Source organism: Ammospiza caudacuta, chromosome 1 (assembly GCF_027887145.1).
Source record: "Ammospiza caudacuta isolate bAmmCau1 chromosome 1, bAmmCau1.pri, whole genome shotgun sequence".
NCBI lineage: Eukaryota > Metazoa > Chordata > Aves > Passeriformes > Passerellidae > Ammospiza > Ammospiza caudacuta.
The window spans coordinates 27,756,840-27,783,930 of NC_080593.1; the positions used below are offsets into that span (position 1 = coordinate 27,756,840).

The 27,091-nt window shown below is 34.8% G+C and overlaps 1 protein-coding gene across 5 annotated transcripts in view; it reads left to right on the plus strand.

Moving 5' to 3' along the window:
- The window catches only part of PHF14 (PHD finger protein 14), a 161,511-nt gene that overhangs the window by 71,897 nt on the left and 62,523 nt on the right, over nt 1-27,091 (plus strand). Inside the window, exon 17 of one of the 5 annotated variants that reach the window (XM_058800788.1) lies at nt 24,349-25,520. The exons of the other annotated variants lie outside the window; for them this stretch is intronic. Coding sequence (XP_058656771.1) covers nt 24,349-24,361 — 13 coding nt within the window. The 3' untranslated portion in view covers nt 24,362-25,520. Of the gene's footprint in view, nt 1-24,348; nt 25,521-27,091 lie in introns of those variants that run through there. 5 annotated transcript variants of the gene reach the window in all.

Here is a 27,091-nt window from a genome sequence, read left to right on the forward strand (position 1 = left end):
TACTTGAGTGATATTTTGGAATGTAGTGCATTAGATAAAATTGACATCTCAATAGTAGATTTGAGAGAAGGAGAATCATTCTTGTATGGGACAAAATCAGGTTAAGGAAATCTCTGAGAAATATTCAATTTCTTCATCCAAAAATTTAGAGCAAGCATATTGTAGTACATTCTTTTGTGGTTTTTGTATTGAGTTTTTCTGCTGTATTGTCAATTAACTTAGAATTTTCTATTTCATTTGATTTGCAGTAACTGAGGCAGAATTGACTTCAGCATTATAGAGAGAGTACAAAAGATGAAGGTCATGTATTTGAAAGAATAGAAAATAGAATTTGTTGAAAACATAGATTTGAATGCTCGTTATAAAGTATTCAAAAAACATAAATCTGCAAAGGAAATTATCAAGAATGTATGTAGTACTTATATTTAATCCATGTATTTACTAGGAAATAAGCTAAATGTAAAAGTACTTATTTTTTGCAGTATACTCTTACTTTTTAAGCAGTCTAATGTGCTGCACATATAGTCACTGTATCAAGGCAGACAGAGAAAGTGAGAAGAAAGAAAGAAAAAAGAAAATATATGCAGTTTCATATTTACTAAATAAAAAATTATGGAGGAAAATAAACTCTAAGGTTGACTGCAGTATGAGTTATCCAATCATACTATAACTGAAAAATCTTGTAAAGGTGTGTGACCTCTGTAATTCTGGTGCTACAAATGTATGTATCACAAGTTTAGGATGATAATTTATACTGTGCAAAGGATTGCATGCTTAGCTGCACACAGTGGTCAGCTTTAATTCTGCTTTGACAGAAAGTCTGTTCTAGACAGTCTGTTTTGAATCCTCTGGAGGTATTCTGTCCAAAAATGTCTCTCACCAGATTTTCTTAATTGTATTTGTCTTGTATAGGTTTATCTTCACATTTTTATTTCTTACATTTCCATGCAAAGGAGCATGCCAAACTTCAAGTTAGGGATTTCTTCCTTATTTGTTCAGCTGTTAGTTTTGAATCTCTTCATGCGCCAAAGTTTATTCCAGAACAAGTACATTAATTATTCATGACTTTAAATGCATTGCAACACAATTCACAGTCCATCATAGTGATTGAAAGCCTATTATTTACAGCAGAAGTTCAGGACCACTAATGTAGGGATTAATCACAAGGAAAAGGTTAGTTAAGGCACAGTTTGCAGCAATCTTATGTGTTACAGAGGATTAGAAATGCATTATTTTATTGGAATAAACTAAGGGAATGAAAGAAAATGTAACATTCAGTTGTATAGTTTATTTCTGCTATATCATTTACTGGGATTAATTCTGTGAGTTAACTTTTCTAATTGCTTGGCTTACCTGTTAGATCATTTTTTGCGTAATTTGTCATTGTATTGCCTTCTGAAAAGTGTTTCTTTTTTATTCTAGATAACAGGGTAGTACATACAATGACAAATGTGCATTTTCTTCACAGAAGACTTCATTCAAACCAAATTTGCATTGCATTGCACTTTCCATAAATTCATATGCTAGAGCAGACATTAAAAAAAAACCCTGTAGGCATTCTGAAGCTCTCTTGCCCAGTGCCTACAAGTCAGTCATAGGTCTGGAAATAAAACTTGTACTGCTGTCATTCAGGGCTTCTCTAGAAGCAGACTGCTGGGTGCATTTGGATTTGGGCTGTGCAGCTGCCTGAAGCTGCTCATGTCTGGAACATTTGCAAAAAGTGCATGGCAGACCCTTGGGTTTTCTGTTGGTTAGGCATCAGTCCATTTACCTGGTACCTGCTGGATTTCTTTAGTATGCTTGTATGTTGTTTTCCTGAAATGAGACAGCAAAATATGAATTGAAGCCCAGGTTACTATTTTCCCTTGATTGTTTTGCTGCTTAACTCTTAGGGAAATTTAAACAATCTAATGAATAGAAGTTCAGGTCTTTGGTTATTGATTATCTTTTGGTTTTTGATATATATTCCATCTCTGGCTTGTTTCTTGATACTGGCCTGCCATGCCTTCTGATCAAATGCAGGTACAGCAAAGGCTGCTGTAAAATTAGAAAGTGATTCCCCTGCACGCTCCACAAAAGGGGTTTTTTAATTTATTTTTGGGGGGGTTATTTAGTGACATTTCCTATTAATACGCTGGGAAGAACAGAGGAAAAATGAATATTTGTCTTTCTTCAGTGTTAGGAAAGTTCTAAAACCCTGTTGGGGCATTATTGTGATATTTGATTTGGTTTGTTGGTGTTCCTCTTAGAAGGGAGTAGGAGAGATCAATGTGAGCATTCCCCAATGGTTTTTCTTCCTATTTTTTTCTGGGCTGTTTACTGATCTGTCAGTCAGACCTTATTGCGGTTAATACTGGGCTTTAGTCTGTTGAAACTTAGTGACCAGTAGAGGTTTATTCTCCTCAGGTATTAGCGTAATTGTAATTGTAGTTCTTAGTATTGATATTGGAAGTATGTTGATACAGAAAGCTTCTGTACCAGTGTCATGAGCTTCAGAAATATGCAACAAGATAACCACTTGTAAGTAAGAGAATCTTTCTACAAGTTTACTTTGTTTTCCATTAATAAATAATGTTTTACCATTTTTTCATTATTGAACTTTTAATATATGATTATCTTTTTTTTCCCTTCAGTTACAGCTGCTTGACCAAGTCTTTACTGCAATCATGGGTTTGTAAATTACAGCTTGAAACTCTATTTTGCAGTTGTAATCTGTTCCCCAGACAGCTATATATCTCAAGATTAAATTTACTATTTTTCTGCTTGCCCTAGGAAATGCATGTATCAGAGACCTTTGCTCCTTTTCTTGTATTTAATAACTACTAGGATTTATAATAATTTATAAAATTAAAAAATACAATATAAAAGTTCCTGGCTATAAGTAATGAGTGAATGCTTTAGATGAAGCAGTCACTGAATGAGCTGTTTTTTCAGAAGATTAAAATTATTTCATGAAAAAAGATGCAAATTTTGAAATTGCAGTTTGTGATGGAAGAGGAGAGACTGATGACTTATCAAATTATTTCCCAGTCTGGTTACCAGTAGTACGTTATGACTGCACAAATACCTCCCTGGATGGGGTCAGCAGCTTCTTATTTTTGTGGGTATTCTTATGACTTTTTTGTTACATCACATTGCATCAAATAATTCAGTTCTGTTGGGATTTGAATGTGTCACTTACTTTTTTGTTCTGGCCAACCTGTTTCAGTCACTTTCAGTGCAGCGAGCTTATCCACATCAGAATATTTCATAGTACAGCATGCTCAGAAAGCAAATGTCAAATTCATTACCAATTCAGTTGTTTTGCATTGCTAAACTGAGCCATTGCTTCATAAGCCACAAGACTGAAATTTATAGTTAGGAAATTTATGACATGAGAATTTTCATGTCCAGGTAATAAAATGATGTGGTAGAAGACTGTGGCAGGAGACAATAACCATTTAAATGCTGTGTTACAGCATCAGTTTTGACTTGTCGCAATTAGTGTCAAGTGAGCATCTGTGCAGTCAGTTTTCTGAATTAAATATCTCTTCACATAACTGTAGTGTAAATTATGGGCTGTCTGAGAAGGAAATCTTAATATGCAAAAGAATAATGTTTTCTGTTCCACTTGTGTTTTTTACCATTTTTGTTACTGCTACCCAGTACTTCTCCAAGTCTTTGATCTGTGGTTAGTTAGATCTGTGTGGGGTTTTGATAGTAGGTGACCTGCAGTTTGGGTGCAAAACTTCAGCTACAGTATTCAAAATTAATTTTGTCTTGGAACAGTGTGAGAGTGGGGGGTTTGTGTGTTTTGGGGTTTTTTGCTCTACCCAAGAAGCCCATATATGAAAAGCAGCTAGAGTACAGTGAGCTTAAGGATATTGAGTCACTTTTCTCAGCATTGACCAGAGCTATTCTTCACATAATTAATATGGCATATAATACCATTATATGGTTTTAATTGCATTAGTGGCAATAATTTCATTAATAAATCAATGCAGCACAGTTGCATACAATTTTTTGCTAATTTGGGTGTAAATTAAGAATCTTACATATAGTAGTATTCCCTGAGAGGCTGTAGATAATCTACATGTATTTGGGATATTATTGTTGTTTTTCGCTTAAGTGTGCTATAGGCAAAGCTTCTTACTGGAGAAAATAGTTTTAAACAGTTAAAAAAACTAAAAAGAACAATAAATACCCCATTTAGCCGTAAAGCTTCTTCAGTGTTAGAATATATTTGGTAAACATTGGTTTTTTGGCAGTGTAAATAACAAGAAAAAAATCTGGTTTTAATATTGAACTTTATTTTGAAATAGCTGAAATAATTTACCTATAAAAGCATCTAAATAGATAATTTGAGTAACGTGACATTAATATCAATGTTCTTATAAAATGTCTGGTTTTTGGGAAAAGGAATAGAATTGTAGGGTTTATTTCCTGTACTTCAGCATGAATTTGATGTCCACTAGATTTGGTCTACTTGTCTTACCATAGTTCCCTGCTAGTGTGGTCATTGAAGTTACAGATGGAATAATCTAGACTAATGGCTATTACTAAAGTAATACTTTTTCTGTACGCAAAATTTAGGATTTGGTAAAATAGAGTTATATATTTTTCATTTCTTTTTCTGCCTCGTTATTAGTTTTGTTCCTTTCTTTTGCATAATTTGTAATTTTTGTGGATTTTTAAAAATTGATTTTAATTTCTTTAATCTGTGCCATATACAAGGTTGGATTCAGATTTTGCTTTGCTTTCAATTAGTAAAACAATCTCGTTTACAACAGCTGAGACTATTACTATTACTTACTCTGTGTCATTCCTTAACATTCTTGTCTCAATGAAGTTAAATTTTTGCATCTGATTTGCTTCAAGCCACTTAAAATGCCAAAGACAAGATTCTGTATTAAGATAGGAATTTAGTATCACTGAATATTCCAAGTAGTACTTCATTACCTCGTAACAATCTCAGTCTTCTTGAGATTTTTCTTCCTAAATATCTACCCTTGAATAGATTTTTTCGTATGTTGTCATTTGAATAAGTGTTTTTTGAATATTGTCTTGTGGAAATGAGAAACATGCAGTTTAAGAATTTTGCCACTCTGTCTTGCGTAAAGTTATAAAGTCACAGATAAATATTTAAGCCTATCATAGATTTCATCTTGAAAAAGGGCTAAAAATTCATTTAATTCTGAGAAGAAAGGATATGGGAAGGATATGCAAGAAAAAAAGAAGTAAAGCTCACATTTTCTTCAAGAATATGAAAAAGCTCTTAGCAAAGACTAATATGTTTCTGTTTTTCATATCAGTGGTTGTAACAATGCAAAGGTCAAGTGTAAATTAATGTGCAGTGCTTTGATTAACTAGCTGAGTTCATCCCATTCCTTCCTGCTCCTTCCCTTACCCAATTGTCAGTTAAAGTACATCAGTGTTACTGCACTGCACGTGCACTTACTGCTGAGGAACAGGAGCACTGAATCCCTCTAATTCTGACTTGGACAGATCCCTTGGACATATGATGTGATGTTGTATTAGGGAAACAGTAGGTAAAGTGTAAGCTGACATTGGAATATGGTGTAGTAACTGACTTTTACCATTGCACATAAACAGAGTAATTATTCTAAATCATAGCATCACTTTCAGATAGATAACCACTAAAATCACTGCACTGTGGTTTCCTGAAAATGCCACAATCCTTCAACTGCCAAATTAAGCCCAGGGAGAACAACCATCGGTAGTGCCTGCACAGTTATGTAGAAGGATGAGCCCTGAACCAAATGAAAAGATATTCTGGAAGAACAGTAACCTTTCCCATGATGTGCACATTTTCCATTACATTTCTGACACAAAATGCTGTGAAATGATTTAATGTTGACATTTTGTTTTGCTGACTTTTTCCTTTCTTATTAAAAAGAAACAAAAGTTGGGTTAGGAAAGTAGTGGGAGGGTGGCCAAGCATTTGAATTCTAATACAGAAATCTCTGCTTTAAAGTCAAAACCAAAAGCCCTCTAAATATACATTGTTTCTGACGTTGGATTGTACAAATTGTGGGGGGAAAAGAAATACACTTATCTCCGGCATCAATATTGAACACCTTGATCTGTAAGATTAATTTATGTTGCTGCTTTGCAGTTATTACACACCAAGTATGCTAATTCAGTAAAGTATCCTTTCTAATTAACAGTCACAGAAATCTTACACATCAGCTATATAACACAGCACATGCAGCACAGTTATTTCTGCCTGTCATTTTTGATGTATATTGCTAGAAGTGATTGTAGAAGGGAGCAAACCATGGGCAGACATGATACAATGAAGGGTCAACACTTGTCATTTGGAAAAGGATAAAATTTTATTGACTGAGGAAGCAGAGAGCTGCTCTCCATTCATGCTGTACAGGAGCTTGTCTGCATCTAAAGTAATACATGTAAGAATACTCGGACAAAAGAATTACTTGTCTAAAGTGTGGTTCATGCATCCTTTGGCAGCTTTCTATTTCATGTTTCAGAGCTGATGAAAAGCCTTGCTTGTTTCTAGCACAGTATAGAATTTTATCTTTGAAAAACACAGCTTTTGCTTTTGTTTTCTTAAGGATGTGTGAAGTTTTCTTGGCACCTCGTTTATTTTATCCTTCTCCCATCCAATTTCAATGTGTTGGATGATGGTTCTTGTCATTGAAAGTTAATCGGTTTCCATGAGGGGGCATCTGTGTTTATTTTCAGTGACTGCAAAGTCACTGAAAATAAACAGAATTTTGTATATACAGTTAACTTACTTGAAAGAAAATGTGTATGTTGGAATATATTTGTCACATTATTTAATCGTTGACCAAAAAAGCATGCTGACTTTGACAAATTCAAAATAGTCTTAACTTCTGGGAAGAGAACCTCAGTTCATTGTAATTTAAATATTTGTAACTAGAAGTGAAACACTAGCAACTAGCTCTCTCCTTCTCCTGAAAACTAATGTGTACATTTGGATTTTAAAAGTAGAATTGGAAAAACTGCATGGCATCTGGTAACACTTCAGGACTTTCTAAAAGCTTCAGCATCCTACATATGCTAAACCAGTTTTGAGGAGTTTGTTTTTGTTTTTGAGAGGAAGCTGAAATGGTAGTGATAGCCAAAGGTGAAAGTGGTACCAATACTTAAAAGTTGAAGAATCACTCAGTTTTAGCATGAGAAGTAAAAACAAATATAATTCAGTGATATTAGTGGACTGATAGTTAAATTATTAAATTCTAAAAAATACTGTTGTAATAAAGACTAAAGTAATTGCAAAAATCCTAATGGCAGTAAGCTAAACAATAGAATTTGTTGGCATTTATTTGACCATAATATGTAAACAATAATTTCAGAGCTGTTTTGTGCAAAGGACTATTAAAAATGAAATAGATGTTATGAAATTGTTCTGGCAGCCTCTAGCTGTTTGCTAACAATTTAATACAGCAATAAAAGCTAGCATAGCAGCACCAAAATTGCATAGCAGAAACTTGATTATAATTTGGTAAGAAAATATTGTATGGATTTAAATGCTCACTTCAGTGTAAACTGTGGCCAGAGTTTATCCTTGGGTTTAAAAATCTCATAAATTTGAATAGCTTTTTAAAGTGTTCTTGTTAGTAAAAGTCAGAGACAAATTATGCCTTGTGCTGATGTTGCTGCCTAGAGAAATAGAGGAGAGGAGTTAAATCTTTTATTCTATAAGTATGCCTGTATTAAGCCTTCCCAGGACTCAAAATGGAAGTCTCTTTGGACCTTTTGATATGGACTTCTTAGTTAGGCATTCCCATCTCTGTTCAGTGTTCCTGGTGAATAAAACATAACAGCTAATGGATGGGACTCATGCCTGCATTTTTGCATCCCACTGAAAACATGCTCATTAGCACAACCAAGTCTGAGACTTGTCTTGTCTGAGACCCAGACTTGTGGTTTGTGCCTGGAGAAAGGCAAATTAAAGAAACAAAAAAATTTATCTCTAAACTCTGTCTTTATGAAATTGTGAGGTCCATTGTAATTGTGAATTTGATTCTCATTTCCTTTTTAGGGCTATTTCTGAGGGAACAGAATCTATATGCATTTCTGAATTGTCTGTCTTGTAACTTGTATAGAAACTCTGACTACATGAGGAGATTTGTGGAAGAATTTTCTGGAAGTAAAATGTGCTTTATAAGTGCTTATTGAACTTGGCACTAAGTTGATGGAATAGAATATTCCATCTGCTGACTTAATTGGCAGGAGTCTGTGCAAGTCCATGGAAATTTTTACTTAGAACCTCAACTGGTTTTGAGACATTTAGGATATTTAAATTATATTTCTATTTAAATTATATGTATTTCTTGAAGTATTTTTAGAAAAATGGGAAAATATAGAAATGCTGCCCAAGACAGAGCTTCTGGGAAACTGAGAAAAGGAAATAAGACAAAAGAAGGGCAGAGAGTAAATGATTATTGAATGGAGGAGAAACGAGTTTTCAAATCCTGTAAACCTTGAAATCATGAACAAAGATCTGAAAATGCAAAAATTTCACATGAAAGCTAGAAGAGATCCAGTCTAGACCCTGCTGAGGACAGCTTCCTGGCAGTGCATATTCTGTGTTAACATTGCACAACGCAGGAATTGAGAAAAGGAAAAGTTAAGTTATTTGAGAATGGTACAAAATGGGACAAAAAAGATCAGCCTTGAAAAAGAACAGTTGATTTTTGTACATGTTCAGAAAGAGCAACAAACAGGATTCAGTAACAGCATAAGAAATAGTGACAAGGATAACCTTAGTTGTTTAGCTGTTTGCTTCAGGATTGAAGACCATTTTTTAATAAATGACAGGAGGAGAAAGGAAGTTTTAGATTTTTTCCCCTTGATGAAGCTTTTAACTGCCATAGTGTATGTGAGTTTGTAGAGGGATGTTTAAAAAAATCACTTGAGGAAAAAGTACTTAAATGTCCTCTTTTGAAAGAAAAATGTAATATCTGTTAAGAAATTAAGGTTGCTTGAGTAAAATCAGTACTGCTAGCTTTAGTAGTTTTATTGAGTGATGAGAACAGTAATATTTATTTGAAGTGTCTCTGCATTTTGGAGAGAATGTGCAACTATGGGTATGTAAAAACTGCAAAAGCAGCAGTTTAATGTCTAAAAAAACAGAGCAGATGAAAAGAGGAAAAATAAAAGCGCTATTTTGTCATAGTAAAAATTGTTTAAATTTACATAAAAACAGCCTGTCTGCTAGTATCTACTGACAGTTCTTTTAATAACACTTGCTGTGAAAAAGAGATAAGAAAACCAGTGGGCTTTTAAAACTCTAGTGGTAATCTTAGTTTTTCACATTAAAGAACAATAAGTAAACTGCAGGACTTCAATTTTCTTTAAATTTGAAAGGTTTTCTAAATAATTTCTGCTTTTATTAAGAACAGAGTCACAGAATGCTTGAGATTGGAGAAGACCTCTGGAGCTGGTCTTGTCTGAGCCCCACAAATCAAAACAAGTCAGATAGCAGGTTCCTCAGGGCAGGATCTGGTGGGGTTTTGAATATCTCCAAGGATGGAGTCTCTGCAACCTCTCTAGACAACTTGTTCTGTTGCTTGTTCCTCCTCAGAGTGAAAAAAAACCCCAAAGCATTCTTATATTTAATAATCTCCTTTATTTCAGTTTTTTGCCTGTTGCCTCTTGTCCTATCACTGGGCACCCCTAAGAATTGTGGCTGTCTTTCCTTCCCCTGACCGGTATTTTAAACACTGAGGAGATTCTTGCTGAGCCTTCTCTTCTCCAGACTAAATAATTTCCAGTCTTAGCCTATTCTTGTGTGACATTTACTCCAGCCAGTCATCTTCATAGTCCCTTTGCTGGACTTACTCCAGTAACTCCATTATGTTTTTTGTACTGGGGACCCTGAAATTGGATGCAGTGTTCTTGGTGTGATTCCACCAGTGCTAAGTCAAAAGAAAAAGTATATTTATTGTCCTTAAAAGTAAACCATTTAAAAAAAATCTGTTATATATAAAAGGTAAAATTTAGTTTGTTATGAAAGAAACATCTTCCTGTAGTCAATATAGGAAGCATTCAGAACACTACTGAAGAATGAGAAAGTAATTTTGCTTATTAAATGCATGTCTTGGGAAAGTCATGTCACAGCTGTAGTTTGTAGTTGTAGTTTAAAAACTGAATTAATTGAGCAATATTCTCGAGAATTATCAATGCTAATGTTTATGGTTTTCCACTGGAAGTTGCATTTTATTTTGAGGTTCCGCTATGTAGGTTCAGGTAAGACATCCACAGTTCCACTCCCTTCCTCTGCTCTCTTTGAAAAGTCAATTTTTTAAATGCACTTCTAAATTCACTATATTATAATATCACCCTAGCAATAACTTTGAGGGGTCACCTGTCAAATTGTATTAAAAAAAGCCTCATCACCTAACCTGGCAGCACACTGAGACACCAAACTCAAAAAACTCAACAGGCTCTTTGCCAATTCTGCCAACCCCAGAAAATCATAAATAATGTCGCAGCTAAAATTCCACACTTAGCTAAAAAAGAAGTGCGAAGTACGAGGAGGGAAAATCTGGTGGTGGTGCACTAGAAGGATAAGGTCCCTCATGGGGCATGGAGAACATGAGGGCAGGAGGATTGTCAGCCTTTAATATCCTTTGCATCCCTTGTTGTGGGTTCTGAAGTAGCCCACAAAGTAGGGTAGTAGGTGCAGTTTTTACACACACTAAGCATTAAACTTTCTACTCTCTTAATTCCAAGCAAAGCTGGGAATACAGCAGTTGGCTTTCTGTGGAGTGATGGAAGAGTACTAACAGCAAGGTTTTTTCTTCTAATTCCTTGGAGACCTGATCTGAACACTTTGTGCCGTGAATTCCTAAACTACCCCAAAACTATTGTGGCCTCTTTTTCACATTGTAGGTAGAAGCTTATATCTCTGTATAAGCTTTTTTATGTAGTATATAATAATTATTAGTTAAGCTGTTGGTCTGCTTAATATAGAAAACAGAAAGTTTTAGCTTGAAATACTTTTATGTTGAAAACTTTAAAAGGCTTTTATTTTGAAACTTCATGTAATATTATATGTACTTAATTCTATTTAAATTGAATAAGAACTATTAAGTTCTTATTGTCTCATCCCCATTTTAAAAATACTTTAATATTTCATTCAAATCTAGTTTCACTGTTTGACAAGATGCCTCAAAAAATTGCCATGCTTCCTCCATTTTTGTATTTAAGTTTGTATAAAGCGTATCTATGGGTGGTTAGTTTTTTTGTTGTAAAGATTGATACAACTCTGAAATTAAGCAGCGCAGTATTTTCAGTGTAGATTAATCCATGTTCCAGATTTTTGAAGTAGGTTTCCTTTGACAGTTACATGTAGAAAAGTTCATGTGAAGCCTGGTAGGTTTTATAAGTTAAATTGCTAAGGTTCAAAACATAATTTTAGTCACCATAAACAAAATTAATGAGTTGACAATGAGCTTAATACATACTGTTAATGAGTAAGTTGAAGAAAATGGAAAATATTTAATATTGCTGTAGTTGTTTTTTTCAGTAGCTTGAGTGTATTTATGTTTTCTGCCAGCCCCAGAATTGTGAATGTTAATACAGTCTTATATGTTATTTTTAATTTCGCTATTTTGTGAGAGATAGCACCATTGTCATTGTTTATACAAATGGCAAAACAGGCAAAAGAATTCCTTCAGTCTTGGCCACCAGACCTTTGGGAAAGGCAGTGCTTCAGGTTATGTTGGCCTTTGTATTTGAGACTTTGTGTCTTTGTCAACAAGGGAAAAAATCTGGAATTAATTAGAGAAGTCATTGTTGAATGAGCTAAAAAATGTTTGGGTTTTTTTCAGGAGGACATTTTAATGAAAGTTTGGTTCTTCTTTTAGAATGTTAGCTTCAATTCATTTGTTTCAAATTCATGCTTTGATTTCTGTTTCTGAATTAGGGAAATCTAACCACTCAGTTCCATCAAGAATGATGGATTATGTGTATTCTAGACAGTATTCTATACAATGACAATGTTAGGAAATACTGACTCACAGCCAGCAAAAGTAGAAATGGGGAAATGATCAAGCAAAATGTCCATGACTGGAACTTAGCAAAGTTCCACTCTCTGGAATTTTTTAACTAGTCTTGATACAGATGAAAGTTAGTTACACTGGGAAGTAGTAATAATTGTGGTACCAGACCCCATTTTCAGTTTCTTATTTTAAAACTTGGAAAAACTTGTAAAACTTAAATCACTTGGACTCAGAATTCTTCATGTCTCTTATGTATCTTTTAGGCTTTTAGGCTGGATGTTTTCAGGCAAAATTTTTAAGGTGAGATTTGAGTAAATGTCTTGTCTGCCCAGGTGTCCTTCTCCCCATACCTTTAAGAAGAAAAGTGAATTGAAGTCTTTGATCAGTAAATTGAATTTTGGCGAAGACCTCCCTTTCTTTCCCAAGGACAGAGGAGAAATTTATTCATTAAATCTGAGAAAAAGGAAACTTTGAAGGATGTTGTGATAGAAATAGTTTCAGAGTCCTGGTATGGCAGGTTTTAGATCATTTGTCGTTGTGCTTGGTGTGCTGTGGGATGTTTGAGTGTACTTATCCCTACAGTTGGAGTTGCTACAAGACTTGCAGGGAACAGAAATGTAGATTGAGAAGAAAGATGTTAAGGACAGTATCCATGACTGGTAATGCTGCACTAGGTGATAAGAGTAAAGTGGGGCAGTGAATGTTGAGACGTGTGTCACTTCCCTTCTTTTGGGTCATCTTTTGTCGTTGATGAGAGATGTGAGCAGGATGTGCAGAACTCAAGAATCCACAGCAGTCGTTTGTGGTGAGGAGTAGCATTTTGCTAGGCTAAGCATCAGTATGAATATCTCACCCAGTGCTGATGTGTGATGTAACTTTGCTGGTCAGGCAGTGTTTGGTAAGGTGAAGATATTTCAGCCCCTGCTGCTCCTTGGACCAGGCTGATCCTTACCTAGCTGAATTGCCATCCTCCGATTCTCCACTGTATTCAGGGTTTAATGTTCATGGGGTCTTTTGTTTTGTTTATTTTTCCTCTTAAGTCACTACTCTGTATCATTTCATATCAACAGGCATGGTGAAATTTTTTACTCACCTACCAGAGTTTAGCATTTGCACTAAACACTTGTTTCTTCAGTAAAGCTAAGCCAAAGTCTTGCAGATGTGCTGCATGAAACAGGGCCTTGGGTTACAGACAGACAAAGCTTAGAGCTGTGTTTGTCTGGTACAGCCCAGTATGGAGATCATGGTGGGACTAGGACTAGAGAAGGACCTGAATGTGGATGGTAAATGTAAAAAAATAGAATTTAAATAGTGTGCAGAGGCAGCAAAATCCAGGCTATTCAAGCTTCAGGACTTGTGCAAAGTTGGACTGATTAGAGAAAGACACTGAAACAAGAAAACCACATAGTCAAAGGAGGGAGGATACTGAAACTGTTTAAAGAACCAGTGAGGGATAGTTGTGGATAGGCATCCTCTGTGAAAATGAGAAGTTTGCTATGGTCAATACAAGTCAGTGACACTGAAATGGGGAGTGGGTGACTGGAAAATGATATCTTAGTAAATTTTTTTTCACTACTTCACTGTTACAGGTAGCAGAAGATATTTATTATGATTGCAAAATTATAATAAAACATTTACAAAAGTAGCAAAGAAATATTTATTAAAAAGAAAAAAGTATGAATAGCAAGCCTTAATGAAAAAAACTGTGCTAAAGCATAATTAACATTACTTATATAGTTACAGTTCCAATGTATTTATTTTGTATACTTTAAAACTCTTTATTCTAAATGCAGACCAGTGTTGATATACAACTTCATTCATTAATTAATAAATCCCCACCCCTCATTAAAAAGGGGGTTTTTTCTGAAGTTCCATGTTTTGTTAGACATTTTCCTTGATGCTGCATGCTGTTGTTCATCTATCTTGACCTATTAATAAAAAAATAACTTAGCTGAGTAGTTTGGAATATTTTCATTTTTTCTGTTATCCTCTGTTCTCCAAAAATGAGTATGAGAGGAGATATTTCAGAAATTAGTAAAGTCTAGTCACAGATTCAAGCACTTTGTAGTTTTCTGAAATTGAGTTCTTCAACTTCTTTGTTTCCATCATTTTTACCTTTTGTCTGCCTTTCATTCTAATGGGTTGATAGAGTCACATTCTGTGTTATTTTCTTCTAGAGAGGAAAAAATACTGAAAAGGAATATGGAGGAGCAAGGACATTTCACAATGACTATGACCACTAATAAGACAAAATGCTAAATCTACCCTGTAGTTCCAAAGTCATGGAGGATGATAGATAATATTCTTTTTATTTCATTTTTTTCTCACAAATTAAAGTTTTAAAGATAGAAATTTTTATAGATGCATTGTTTGAAATTCATTTAAGCCTAAGCCTCCTTTTGATTGCTTTTAAAAGTTGTTTAATTTCTGCCTGGACTAAAGATCTGACATTTTTTAGAGGGAACCAGTGTTACTGATCTGACTGAAAGTGCCCTACAACAGCCCTAACAAAAGTTTAGGAAAATGGTGAAATTAAATAGCAAATGGAATAATTTGATTCACCTTCTGCCCAGCATGTTACAGGGTGAGACATTCCTTCTTCCTACTGGTTTCATTTGGTTTAGGTTTGTTACATATAGATTTCACTTCCAAGACATAATATAATAGGAATATGTATATCCAAACAAATTATTATTTTCCTATCTACAAAGGTAGTTTTCTCTTTTGATTCAGTTGAAACAAACTTCATGCTTTATCTAGACTAGGTTATTGGTGGACGTGCTGAAAGTAATATTCTCGAATACAGTTGTGTATGTGGTAATGACATTGCAAAAAATCTGCATAATATTTTACTTGACTTTCACTTTTTGTCATGATGAAATAATTTTCTTAAGGGTCCTTTATTGTATTATTTAAGAAAAATTTTAAGTAAGCTTGTCACTAGGGACATCGTGGTATTTGATTTCACTGAACTTTTTTAGTTCTTTTGAAAGTGATTTCATTAATACTTAGCACTGAGTTTCACAAACAGAACATCTTATTGGCACACTGTTCCCAAACTTCTGGCATGGTGTTAAATGCTATTAATTAATAGGTTTTTGTATATAATACAATTTATCTTTGTCATTGTTTTTAATATGGATGTATTATGTCTGAAATTTATTTGCATGCATTCAGCCACGATATAGACAAACTGTGTTAAAACAAATGTTGTTCTAAGTATATTGTTGAAATAGTCCTTTTCAGGAATGCTTTTAGGGATTTTTAATCAAGCTTTTAGCTTGATTATGATATAAAACAAAATGCATCCATTCTTTATACCTATTGGTTAACTTCTGGCTTCTTTTGGAAAAAAACCTAAATTTTGCATGCTTAAGTACTAGTGTGAAAGAAAATCATAATTCATTTTTTGTGCATTTTCAGAAATAGTTCATTTCCACTTAGAGACTGTTATCTTTATAGAAAGTTTTAATACTGAAGACTGAAAATTAACTATGAAATTATGATGGAATATATGAAATGTTTGCTTTGTAAGTTAAGCATTTTTACATCTGTCAGTCAGCTTGAGAAATTTTATGGCCATTAAAAAAGGTCCAATGTTAAGGTGCTTATTTTAAAATTTGTATGAACTTTTCTAGTGAATGCACTAAATTTCTCCTGCTTTTGTTTTCTTACTCTTTATTTTGTTTGTAAACACATCTGTGAAATTATTCCTTAGGCCACTTTATGTGTAAAGGTTTTATTGTGGACTTGTAAATATAAATGAATAATAATAGTTTTCTGTGGGGTTTTTGGCTTTTTGCTTGATTGGTTTTTTTGCCTTTTTTTTTTTTTTTTTTTTGTTTTGCTTGTTTGGTCGGTTTTTTTTTTTTTGGATGGCTATCAAAATGCTTTAGATATGCTTCCAGTTAAAAAACTTATGTGTATAACCTCTTCTGGCTTTTATTTGATGAAATGTTTATAGTGTCTAGGTTTCAGTAGAATATGAAATCATCTGTCAGTCTTAAGAAAAGGGCCTTTAATATGACTAGTGCCATTGAATTTTAAGATGGCATCAAGGACACAATATTTTACTAGTTGTGCACAACAGGACTGATTATAAATCAGTTTCCAGTGCCTCTTATAGTGCACTATTGTCTTACATAGAGCCAGATATTATCTGTAAGAGGGTTGGAAAGGAAATTTCTTATCCCTTATAACTGACAGAAATCCACTACTTACTCATGCACTGGGCATCACAGGATTTTATTCAGCATCATGGCTTCCCATCCTGACTACAGGAACTGGCAATGCTTTCTAGTGCTGGAAATGAAGGCTTTTAGAATATCAAGGACAAATTATCGTAGCTTCTTATGTGTTTGTTCCCACAGAGCTGAGACATAAGTACCCCAACCTCACTGCACAATTCTTTGTGCTGAAAAGGCATCTGCTGATGTCCCCTCTAAACTTCCTAAGCTGCAGGTTGTGGCTGTGAGCCCTCGTGGTGAGAGCCCTCCCTCTCTCAACTAATGAGAGTTTGGTAGCACTGTGAGCCACAAAATCACAGAGTATGCTGAGTTGGAAGGGACTCTTAAGGATCATCAAGTCCAATCCCAGCCCTGCACATGACCATTCCCAAGAATCACACCAGGGGCCTGATCATATTGTCCACACTTCTTGAACTCTGCCAGGTTTGGTGCTGTGACCACTTCCCTGGGGAGCCTGTCCCTGTGCCCAACCACCCTCTGGGTGAAGAATGTTTTTCTAATATGTAACTTAAACGTCCCCTGACAGAACTCCAGGCCATTTCCTTGGTTCTGTTACTGGTCACCAGGGGGGAGATCAGTGCCTGCCCCTCATCTTCCCCTGACAAGGAAGGTGTAGCTGCAGTGAGGTCTCACTTGCGTCTCCTCTTCTCCAGGCTGAACAGACCAAGTGACCTCAGCCCCTCCACATACAGCTTCCCCTAAGGGCTCTTCACCATCTTCATTGACTTCCTTTGGGCACTGTCTAATAACTTAATGTCTTTCTTATGAATTGTGGCACCCAAAACTGCCCCCAGCACTCAAGGTGAGTGCAGGACAGAGCGGGACTATTCCCGCCTTGCCTGGCTGGCAATGCTGTGTCTGATGCACCAGTTCTCTCCTCTTGGCTCCCTGGGTACTTAGTTACTGGACAGCATCTACAGCTCCAGCTATTGCCTTCTGTTGACTCCAGCTGGCTTTCAACATATTCAGCCTGCCTTGTTTTCTGGTACAGGAACGTGCTGTACCAGACTGATAGAAAAGCCTTATACTGGACACCTTTGGGTGTGTTGCAAGCATTGCTCTTCCCTCTTTCACAGAGCATGTCATTCGTCATTTCAAATATGAGCAACCCCTCTGCCCTTCTTAAATTTTTGCTGAGTGCTCTCAGTTACTTTCATGTATTTGGCAATGGATCCCTTGATCTTTCCCAGTACAGGGACAGGGCTGACCAACCCATGATTTCCTAGGTACTGCTTACTATAATTTTTTATTGTGCATATCTCACCTCTTTAAGATGGGCTCATCTTAGGATTTTTCAGTTTTCAGAGTCCTGCCTTGGCTGCAATGGTGTTTCTTAGATCTTACACTGGAATCTGACAGACATGACAAACATCCATTTCAGAAACACTGAATAATTCCTGTGGACTGGAATATATCCAAATGATCTAGACCCTTGCTTTCCTGCTGTGGGCTGAGGTCTCAGGCCAAATTTTCACTGTGCTTGTTGATGGATTGAGCTCAAAGGCATCACATACATATAGCCCCTTCTGCTTTATTTCTCTGAGCTCTGAGTAAATTTTCTTCTAAAAATGCCCCTTTCAATGGGCAGCCTTCCCTCTCATGACAACTTCCTGCAATATTCAGCCTAGCAGTGCCTTTGATAAGCCAATACTTCCTCTTCCAAAACCATGATACAGCTTTCTGTGGTCTTCCTTATGCAGAAGTGGTGAATTCTTCTGTAATTTTAACCCATAGCAGTGGTAAGAGATTGTACTTACACCTCATTTCGTTTCTAGACTCAATGTTCCAATAAGCCATAAAATATCATTAGTGTCATTAATATTTTCAATCTAATTTATAAATAAAAGTGGATCATAATTGATTTCTTAAGCATAGGAGCACAGGTTTTGACGTGGACTGTGATATACAGAACTTGATGAAGAGATTCCCTGTGATCCTGTAGAGACTTTTGAATGTCTCACAGTAGAACTGTTACAGTTCTAAGGCTTCTGGGAGTGGGAGTTTTGAGAGGAAAAAACCCTTATAAATATGTTGAAGAATGATTTACTTTGAAAGGAGGAAAAAAATGCCCATCTCCTAGCCCTGAATCTGTGTTTTATATTTGTGCTTGGTAGAGGAGCAGAGCAAGAAACCAGAATTCTAACCTTGACTTGCTTTGTAGCATTTGTGATAGTCATGCTTAGATTTTAGCATATTGAAATCATACAGAAGTTTCTAAATGCTTCACAGATATCAATAAACTATCTGATAACTGATGGCTAACTTAAAGGCATAGGCCTGTATTTTCACAGAAAACAGTATGAAAACTGTACAGTCCAGTGACTTCGGTGTTGACTGTCCAGTGTTGAAACTGAAACAGTGAAGTTAAGTAAAATTTAGATTTATCTGACAAAATTCATCCCTACCCACTGATAAAGAGGCAACCCAATAAATTACTTAATCTACTTCTCTGTAAAAATAAAGAAAACAATTATAATATTATTATATAATAATAACAACTTAAGACTTTGATTTAGATACTGAAATGGGGAAAATATCCTTTCCACCATTTCTTTTATTTTAAAAGAATCTATTCAGGTTTTTTATTTCAAATGAATATTATAATCTAATTTATTTATACGGCTCTGCTAGTTAAAATGTTTCTCAAATTATGGTCTGTAAATAATAAGCAAGTTCTGCATTCAAAGGAAGTTTAGATTTTTATTTCCAATAAAATATTTGATCTGTAAGATTAATGGTATGCTAGTATATATTTATACAATACTTAAGAAGGGGTACAGGGTCTTCATATTAACAGAAACAGTTACACTGAGTGACAGTACTCATAATACAAAGCTGTGTAATATATAAAATGTACATATCTTTATTGAGCTTATGCTTTTGAGTTTACTGATAGATGAAGTCATAATTACTTACCATTTTTGGAACACGTAATTTTACAGAGAAGATACTCTGTATCAATTACTGTCAACAGAACTGAAAGTGACTGGTACTGAGGGTCAGTTTGTTTTCTCTGAAAATGTTTCTGCAGGCATGTCTGGTGTGCATTCAGGGTGGCCTGAATGTTGCTGCTGCTATAGACACCCGAAAGCTCTTAAACTCTGGAATTATATAGACTAGACATAAAAAGTGAAACTGAGCAGAACTATCATCTCCTGTGATACGAGATGTTGGGAAGGCAGTGAAGGACTGGCAGCTGATCTTTAACTCCATTTTCGTTGCTCATTAAGTTATCAGAAGAAAGCTCGCATTTATGTCTAATCCAGCGAATCGCGTTTTGTTAGCCAAGCATGTTTTGTGTGCACAGACAGTATAAAACTAAAGCTGGGTGAGTAAAGGGCAGCTTAGCTCACCTGTCAGCTACATATTGCTGGCAACATCTAGGGCCACATCCTGATTCAGTTTCATTAGCATATAATGATGATTACATTATTTATCAAAACTCCTCTCAAAGCTTTGTAGCTCCCTATATATGGCTTCCCCCCCCCCAGGTTTTATGCAGTTTAAAATTAACTTAAATTGTGAGGTTCCTAATGGTACACTTATTTTCTGTTACAACTGTGGAAAAGTGTACTTGATTTAATATATAACGTAACCAATTATTAATTATTATACTTATTGCATACCAAGCAGGTGTTTTTTCTTTTAAATGTAAGTGCTCAACTGAAAAAAAGTACAGTCTAATACAGTGTAGATTACATGATAGTGTGCAGTTGGGATTGTGTTATACAAACCCTAACTCAATATTTTCAGTTCATTATAATAATGATGATAAACATAATGCTCTGTGATCTGTTTTTCTACTTACATAACACGTATGCTGGCAATCAAAAGACTCAGTTGAATTCATGGGTTGGCATTCAGTTGAATGTATTTTTTTTTTTTTTGCAGTGAGTACAGAGATTAAACTCGAAAATGGGCTCCTCATGCTCATTCAAAATAATAGCAGGAGGAAGGAAGGGTTTTGCTTTAAGTGGAAAGGGATAGTCACTCCTTGCAGTTTAAGCACTGAATCAGATAGAGACAGCTGCAGAGGCAAGATATGCATTGCAAAAACAGATCAATTGGAATCAGTCCCATCCAAACGAAATTACATCACTCAATAACCTTCCTTTCAAGCCATTGAAGTCTTGTGGCCCACATTTCTCTTGTCAAGTCACTGAGTTTTGCCAATGATTAAAGTATCTTGAAATTGCTTCGATAACATCAGGGACCTTGTTGTGACAAGGTCTGTAAATGCAGTCATTTAAAAGAGAAAGCTGGGTTTCATGTAGGGTATTGAGCGTATTGATTGTGTATTTTTCATGGGTTCTCAGAAGCTCGTATTTTCAAAGAAAGTACAGAATGAAGTAAAATGACATATCCTATACAAAAGATAAAATAAAATATTGGTATCATATATGTGAAATGGTTTCAGCTTTCCTCTGAAGTAGTTTGAAAATCTTTTCTTGTTTTGAAGTGGGCATAGAAGTACTTGGAAGACAGAATTCTGTCAGTCATGACAGTCAACATGTATATACAGTGACCAGCACTAAATGTTGTTATTTATGTTACCATAAATACTAAGTTACTAAGACAAAGCATGGCTCTTCTGTTCCATTGATACCTCAGATACTGTGGTCTTTTACCCTGCAGATAACTTTTTTACAAGCTAATCAGTGTGTATATTAACAGATATAAATCTGTAACTGTTCAGGAAGCATTTATTAGTATTTATAACATGATCAATACTGAGAAAACGGAAGTGATTAGCAATGTCTAGAATCATTGCTCATCATTGTTTTCGGGGTCTGATTTGGGGTATTTTTCCCCTCTAAAGACCTCAGTCATTCGCTTAATAGAGCTGCTGGGTACAGATTAATTTCTGAGATGAGATAGACTGAATTTTAAAAATGCATATTACTTAGCATTTTTACTTTGTGAAAGCCATTTGCAAATACCCCAAATTCGTCTTTAGTCTTAGCAGACTTAACCTGGTGGGAGATTCCTAATTTTTCAGAGTTGCTAAGGTACACTAATGCAACTTCTTGCCTTCAGACCCTTGAAGATATACTGATTTTACATTGTAGTTGAAAATGTATTTTTACTTGTGCCCTGTTAGCAGCCAGAAACATTGCCCTTACAATAGCCGTTGAGCCTGATGAAGGCAAGTATTAAAATGGCTAAAAAATAATCAGGATCAAAACTGCTGGCATAAGCATGAAGTTTGTCTGTGATTTGCAATTTTCTGTGTCTGTTACATAAATGAAGACTACGAAGTATTGAAATAACTTGTGGGGTTACTTGTCCTATAGTCTTTTGAAAAGGAAATTTGCACATAGATCTTAGACACCTGCCCTTTACATAATATTTACTTAAGTGAGGAAACAGATGACATGTGTGGTTAGGGAGGAGAGAGGTTGGTATGTTTCTTCCTCCTTGTACCAAAATTTGAAGGAAAGTGCTTTTATAATTACTTTTTGTCTTGGATTGAAGGAGAGCTGGGAGAGAACAACTCTTCTAAAAGACCAAATATGCAATTGAGAACCTTCCTGTTCAAAGCATCTATTATGGCATTATCTGTGATGCTTTTTTCTTTCTTAATATTTGTTGCATCTGCTGGTAAGAGAAGAAGGCTGTTCAGTTTTGCTCACCATCCTTATTTCAGATTTTTGTGCCCACTAAATCCTTTTCCTAAGTGAGGCTGTAAATACAAGTTCAGCTATTGCAGACAACTCTGGGTACTTCAGTCAGTAAAATTTGAATGGATGTACAGGAATGGGAGCAGTTCTTTGTTGAGGAAGGGCTGGCAGATGGTGTTTAGGGATGGGAGAAGAGCAGAAGGAGAGACTAGAGCAGGAGAAATGTCATCAGTGTGAGTGGTCTCAGGGCAGTAGTCAGTTATCAGATGAATTTGCTGTTGTGTTACAGTAATACAATTAACTACAATAGTTACAAGCTATTGTATTTATTCATTCATATTCCTTTGTCTTTTACCAATATTTCACTTGCTAGAACAAAACAAAAAAAATCTTTAAATAAAGCCAGTAGTGATTTCTTAATTAATAATGCTTCAAACATGAGAGGGGTGAAGATAACCTTAGAACATGTGAAATAAATGATGTCAAGTTAAATTTTCAATAGTGTAGAAATGGAAAAATTGTCCAACTATTAAAAAATTAATTTTCCTATAATATATGAGTAAATATTCTAATATCCTTTTAAATTTCTTGATATGTTTTTACCAATAAAAATGTAATAGGAATAACTAGTGCAGGTGTAGGTTACTTACACTTTCTACTTGATGTCTGTGTTCTTACAGCCTTACCTGAAATGCTACAAAATATTAGGATCTTTTCTCAGTAGTTACAGGTTTCCTCTGAGATCCTTGTTTGTACTTAATTACTTTTATTTGTGAGCTTATTAAAATGTAACTGATTATTTTATTGGTTCAACTGTGAAGCTGTTTTTTATATAAAAACATGTTTACATGGATAAAATTTTTATATAAAAATAATTAATAAATATAAATTTATATGTAAGTACATTTATATGTAGTCATACATACATGTATATGTGTGTGTATACAGATATTTACATGCTCACTGACTCATTTTGAGAAACCAAAATAAAACCCCTAGTATTTGAAGTATGGGTTGCTGTATTCCTGCCCAAACCTTACTAGCCCAGATGGGGCAGCCTGTCACAGTCTGATGACCTGACTGAAATGGTGCAGTTGTCGCTACTGACATTGCTGTGAGGGGGTAGAGGTGGCACAGAGACCTTCAGTTTATCTTGATTTTTTCTGCTACCCTGTAAGCTTCTGCATTTCAGTGTGCACCCATGTCAGCCTCACCCACTGTTGCACTAGTTGCACTCAGTAAGGGAAGGTGATTGTAATGAGATGAATATGAAGAGTATTTCTGTCTTGCAGCTAAGCTTTTCTTCAGTTTTCTTAAAAAGTTTAAAATTGCACTGTAGATTGCAGTTCAAGACACCCAATTTAAAATTTCAATCATGTCTCAAATAAGCAATGAAGTGAGAATCGGGAGTGGATTTTCATATAGTACTTCTTCTTAGAAAAAGTACTCTCTAATTCTTAGACTCAAAATCCTTATACTCAAAACTAAAATTAAGTTGCAAAAGATTTTTTGTTTGAACATGTGGCAACAAGATGTCTCCTGTTCATCAGACTGTTATATTTTATCAAAATATAACAGCAGTTTATTTTTTATTTACAATTATAATTAAATACATTTCAAATTTTAAAAAAACAACCAAACAATAAACCACCAAATGTAGTGATGGAGACTTTTTATTGATCTTTCGTTCAAAATGTATCTGCTCAGCTTAAAGACAACATAGATGTTTTCCTAATTGAAATCTCACAATGCTCTAAGAGACATTCATTTGCTGTATGGCAAGTACTTTAAAGAGTTTAAATTTATAGAATCAGCACTTTAAATTGTCTTGATTTTTTAAAAAGTGTTCTTGACAAGTATGTATGTCATGAGTGTCAAAAGACAGGAAATACGAGTAGGAAAAGAAAAAGTTGTGAAGGCTTTGGAATTATTGGCTCAAGGACATTTTTTCAGAAGTGACTAAAGCCTTTTATGTGCTGAATTATTACAATGCATTTTGAAAGAAACCGTGCCTTACTTAGTCCTTCCTAAATCCTAAGACTTGTTTTCTTTCAAATGCTATTCTATGAAGCAAGCATTTTTTAAGATTGTAACATAGTACCCATGTTTGTGCTTGTAGTCATTCTCATAGCTGCATTTCTGTGGGTTGCAAATCTGAGTAAAATGCTAGCTTCACAATCAAGCCTACTTCTATTAAATTGTTGCTTTCATGATAAAAAAAAAAGAAAATTCTCTGTCTTGTGGTGGACTGCCTTTGTTCTTTGAGCTGTATTGAGAAAAAGTTATAAGAGTTATAAGGATGCTATACTAAACTCAGTTTAATGTTTTGACACTCGGAGACTTGAAAATTTGGTGTGGGTGTCTAAGTATTTGAGCATAAACATTGCTTAAATTTAGTGTGATATTAAAATGTTTCATAAGACAGAGGAGAGCTGCTATGATCTTTCAATGTTAATATTTTTTTCTTATCACTTTACTGTGTAGATACCCTTCATGAGACACAACTCTGCCACAACTCATCCTCGGAGGCAATCGTGGAAACCTTTTATAATAGGATTTTTAAATGTGGATAAAGCTCTCAATAGAATACCTAAAGTAAAGGAGAACAGCTACCTTGTCTCAACTATAAGCTTATTATGACAAAACATTGAGTTTGCTTGTCAGGCTTGGATAGAATGTAATTGATTGGTTTGTTATTTGGACTGACAAGGTAGTTAATTTGCCTGCATTTTTTGCACTATTCAGGAACATTTTGTATGTGCATCGTTGAAAAATCCCGGATAAATGTCTTGTCAGGATTGTCCTATTAAGTAATGTCTCTTTCCCCTGTGCTTCGTTGGCAAATGATGTTATACAATGCTTGGATTCATTGAAGAGTGACAGAAGCCTGTGGGACTTAAATATTGTGTGTTCCTCTATGGTGATACTGAAAGAAATAAGCAATGGTTTGCCGTCTGCCTGCCACTCTACTTATTTTCAGTTTAATAAGAACATTTCTATATAGAACACTGTGTTGTACATAGACCTTACTGTAAAAAGGATTGTTTCCTAAAACAAAATAAATGTTCAGTGATAATGAGACCTGTAAAACACTTGAGACTTACTATTCTGAAGAATAGATTTGCCATGGAAAAATTGATTTTATGCTTATTAGTATGAACTAATTGTTTCTGACTCCAGACACTTGAGTGAAGAGAACTATACCTATACTTCCTGCTGAAAAAATTTTTAAAAATAAGGAAAAATTGAGTATGTGCAGGCATTTGTTTCATTTGGCTTACTTCTCTGGCAGTGTTCAGTGCAAGCTTATGTCCTCCCAATACAAACATGAAATTGTTTTGTAAGTTGGGGAAGGAATGAAGAATTGATCACACAGCGTGACAGCTGAGATCTTCGTCTCCGTCCGTATATATCCTGGTAGATGCACACATAGTATTTTGAACTTCAAGTGGTACAGATCCAGTTCTTAAATCTGCAGTATCAGAGTGTTGACATCTTCATCGTTTTCATCTTGAACTTGCTCGGAAAAACTCTGCTCAAATGCAATCACACTTGTAACTTTATGACCTATAATCTTTGAATTTCTTGAGATATGGTGGGATTTGTCATCTATTGAGGCACGTTTCCATTTGAAAGTATTTTTTAAAAATTAAAAATTAAATGCTGTAATAAGTAATAGGAGAATATCCAAATTTATGTGTACTTATCTACGAGTCTTATCTTACCAGGGCATTTCATGTTTCAATATTATATTAAATAAAAGTACCCTGATGTCTAACACGTCGTTTCATTTTAAAAAGGGGATGGGAGAATCTCAGAGTTAAGATTTTTGTTGGAACTATCGGAAATGCTTATCATTCTGTTTTGGCAAAAAATACAAAGACACCTTAAAAATAAAGAGATTTGCACTAGGCTTAAAAATAAAGAAATTTGCACTAGGAAGTAGATGCTAATGCAGGAATTTTACCTTTGAGGATTTGTGAATCCTTTCTAGGAAGAAAAGACCCAGATTTATTGACCATTTGTGCAGTATTCTGAAAGTAAAAGGTTGTGTCCAAATGCTGTGTAAGCAAAGGGGGAAAATATGTTTGCCCATATATCATGCTGAGTTTATGAAAAAAAAAAAAGAAAAAGTAATGTTTACTTGGATTAGTGATCGTTTATTAAACAAAAACAGTCTAGGTATTGTGGATAGGAGAGAATGATAAATGTGGCTTATCTTGGCATTAGTAGGACTTTCAAAAAAATTCTGTGTGTGACAGTCCTTTAAATAAGTTAGAGACTGTTAATTAAGCTGCAATAAAATATGTAGTTGATTAGGAAAGTAAACCAGCTACCATGGACTCACTGTCAGATGATACTCAGCTCTCTGGGTTGCAGTCAATCTCTCCTGGATTCAGTATTACAATATTTTTGTTAATTTTTACTTTAGAATATTAGGTATGAAATAAAGTGTTTGGTTACATTTGCAGGTGATGACAGTAAGATGTGAGGAAGTACAGTGTTAGAATTTAAAAGAAAATTTTAAGAAAGTATTCACAAAAGCATGCAGTGCAGAAAGGAAAAGGCAGATCACTGTGATTATGGTATCAGGAGTGACTTCAAAAAAAAATCATGGGGGATTCTGAATCACAGATCACAGAACATTCATCAAACTGATCAAACCTGATACATACAGAGAGGGGTGTTGCATTTAACACATTGAGGTACTCCTGAATATTCAGAAGACCAGTATCTCACCCTTTGAAAAGTCTCAGCTAGCATCCTTTCCACTTTGGTAAAAAACAAAGGGAAGGTCCAAAGCAAACTGAAGTGGACGATAAGAAGACCACCGGAGACAAGAATAAAAATAGCTTAAAATAGTAATATTTCTTTAATTTAGTGAAGGTAGGAAATCTGTTAAAAAAGCCTAAATTAATACAAAAATTTAAAAAAAGGAAGTTGGTACAAAGAAGGAAAAAAAAATATTCTTCAGAGTTAATCAGACCAAAAATAAACTACATTGTAGCAAGAGGATTTAACCAATAGAAAGGTTTTTTCTAGAAATAAGAATACTTGTACTAGAGATTCTTGTTAGGGAACTTCTGTAATCTCTGCTACTGGAGGATTTTAAGGACAGATTAATGCATGTTAAATACTATTTCAGGTGTGGTTGATATTTTCCTGGGCATGTTTGAAAACCTTAGTTGAATTTCTGATGTATTTTTTATGTTTTTCCCCAGTACAG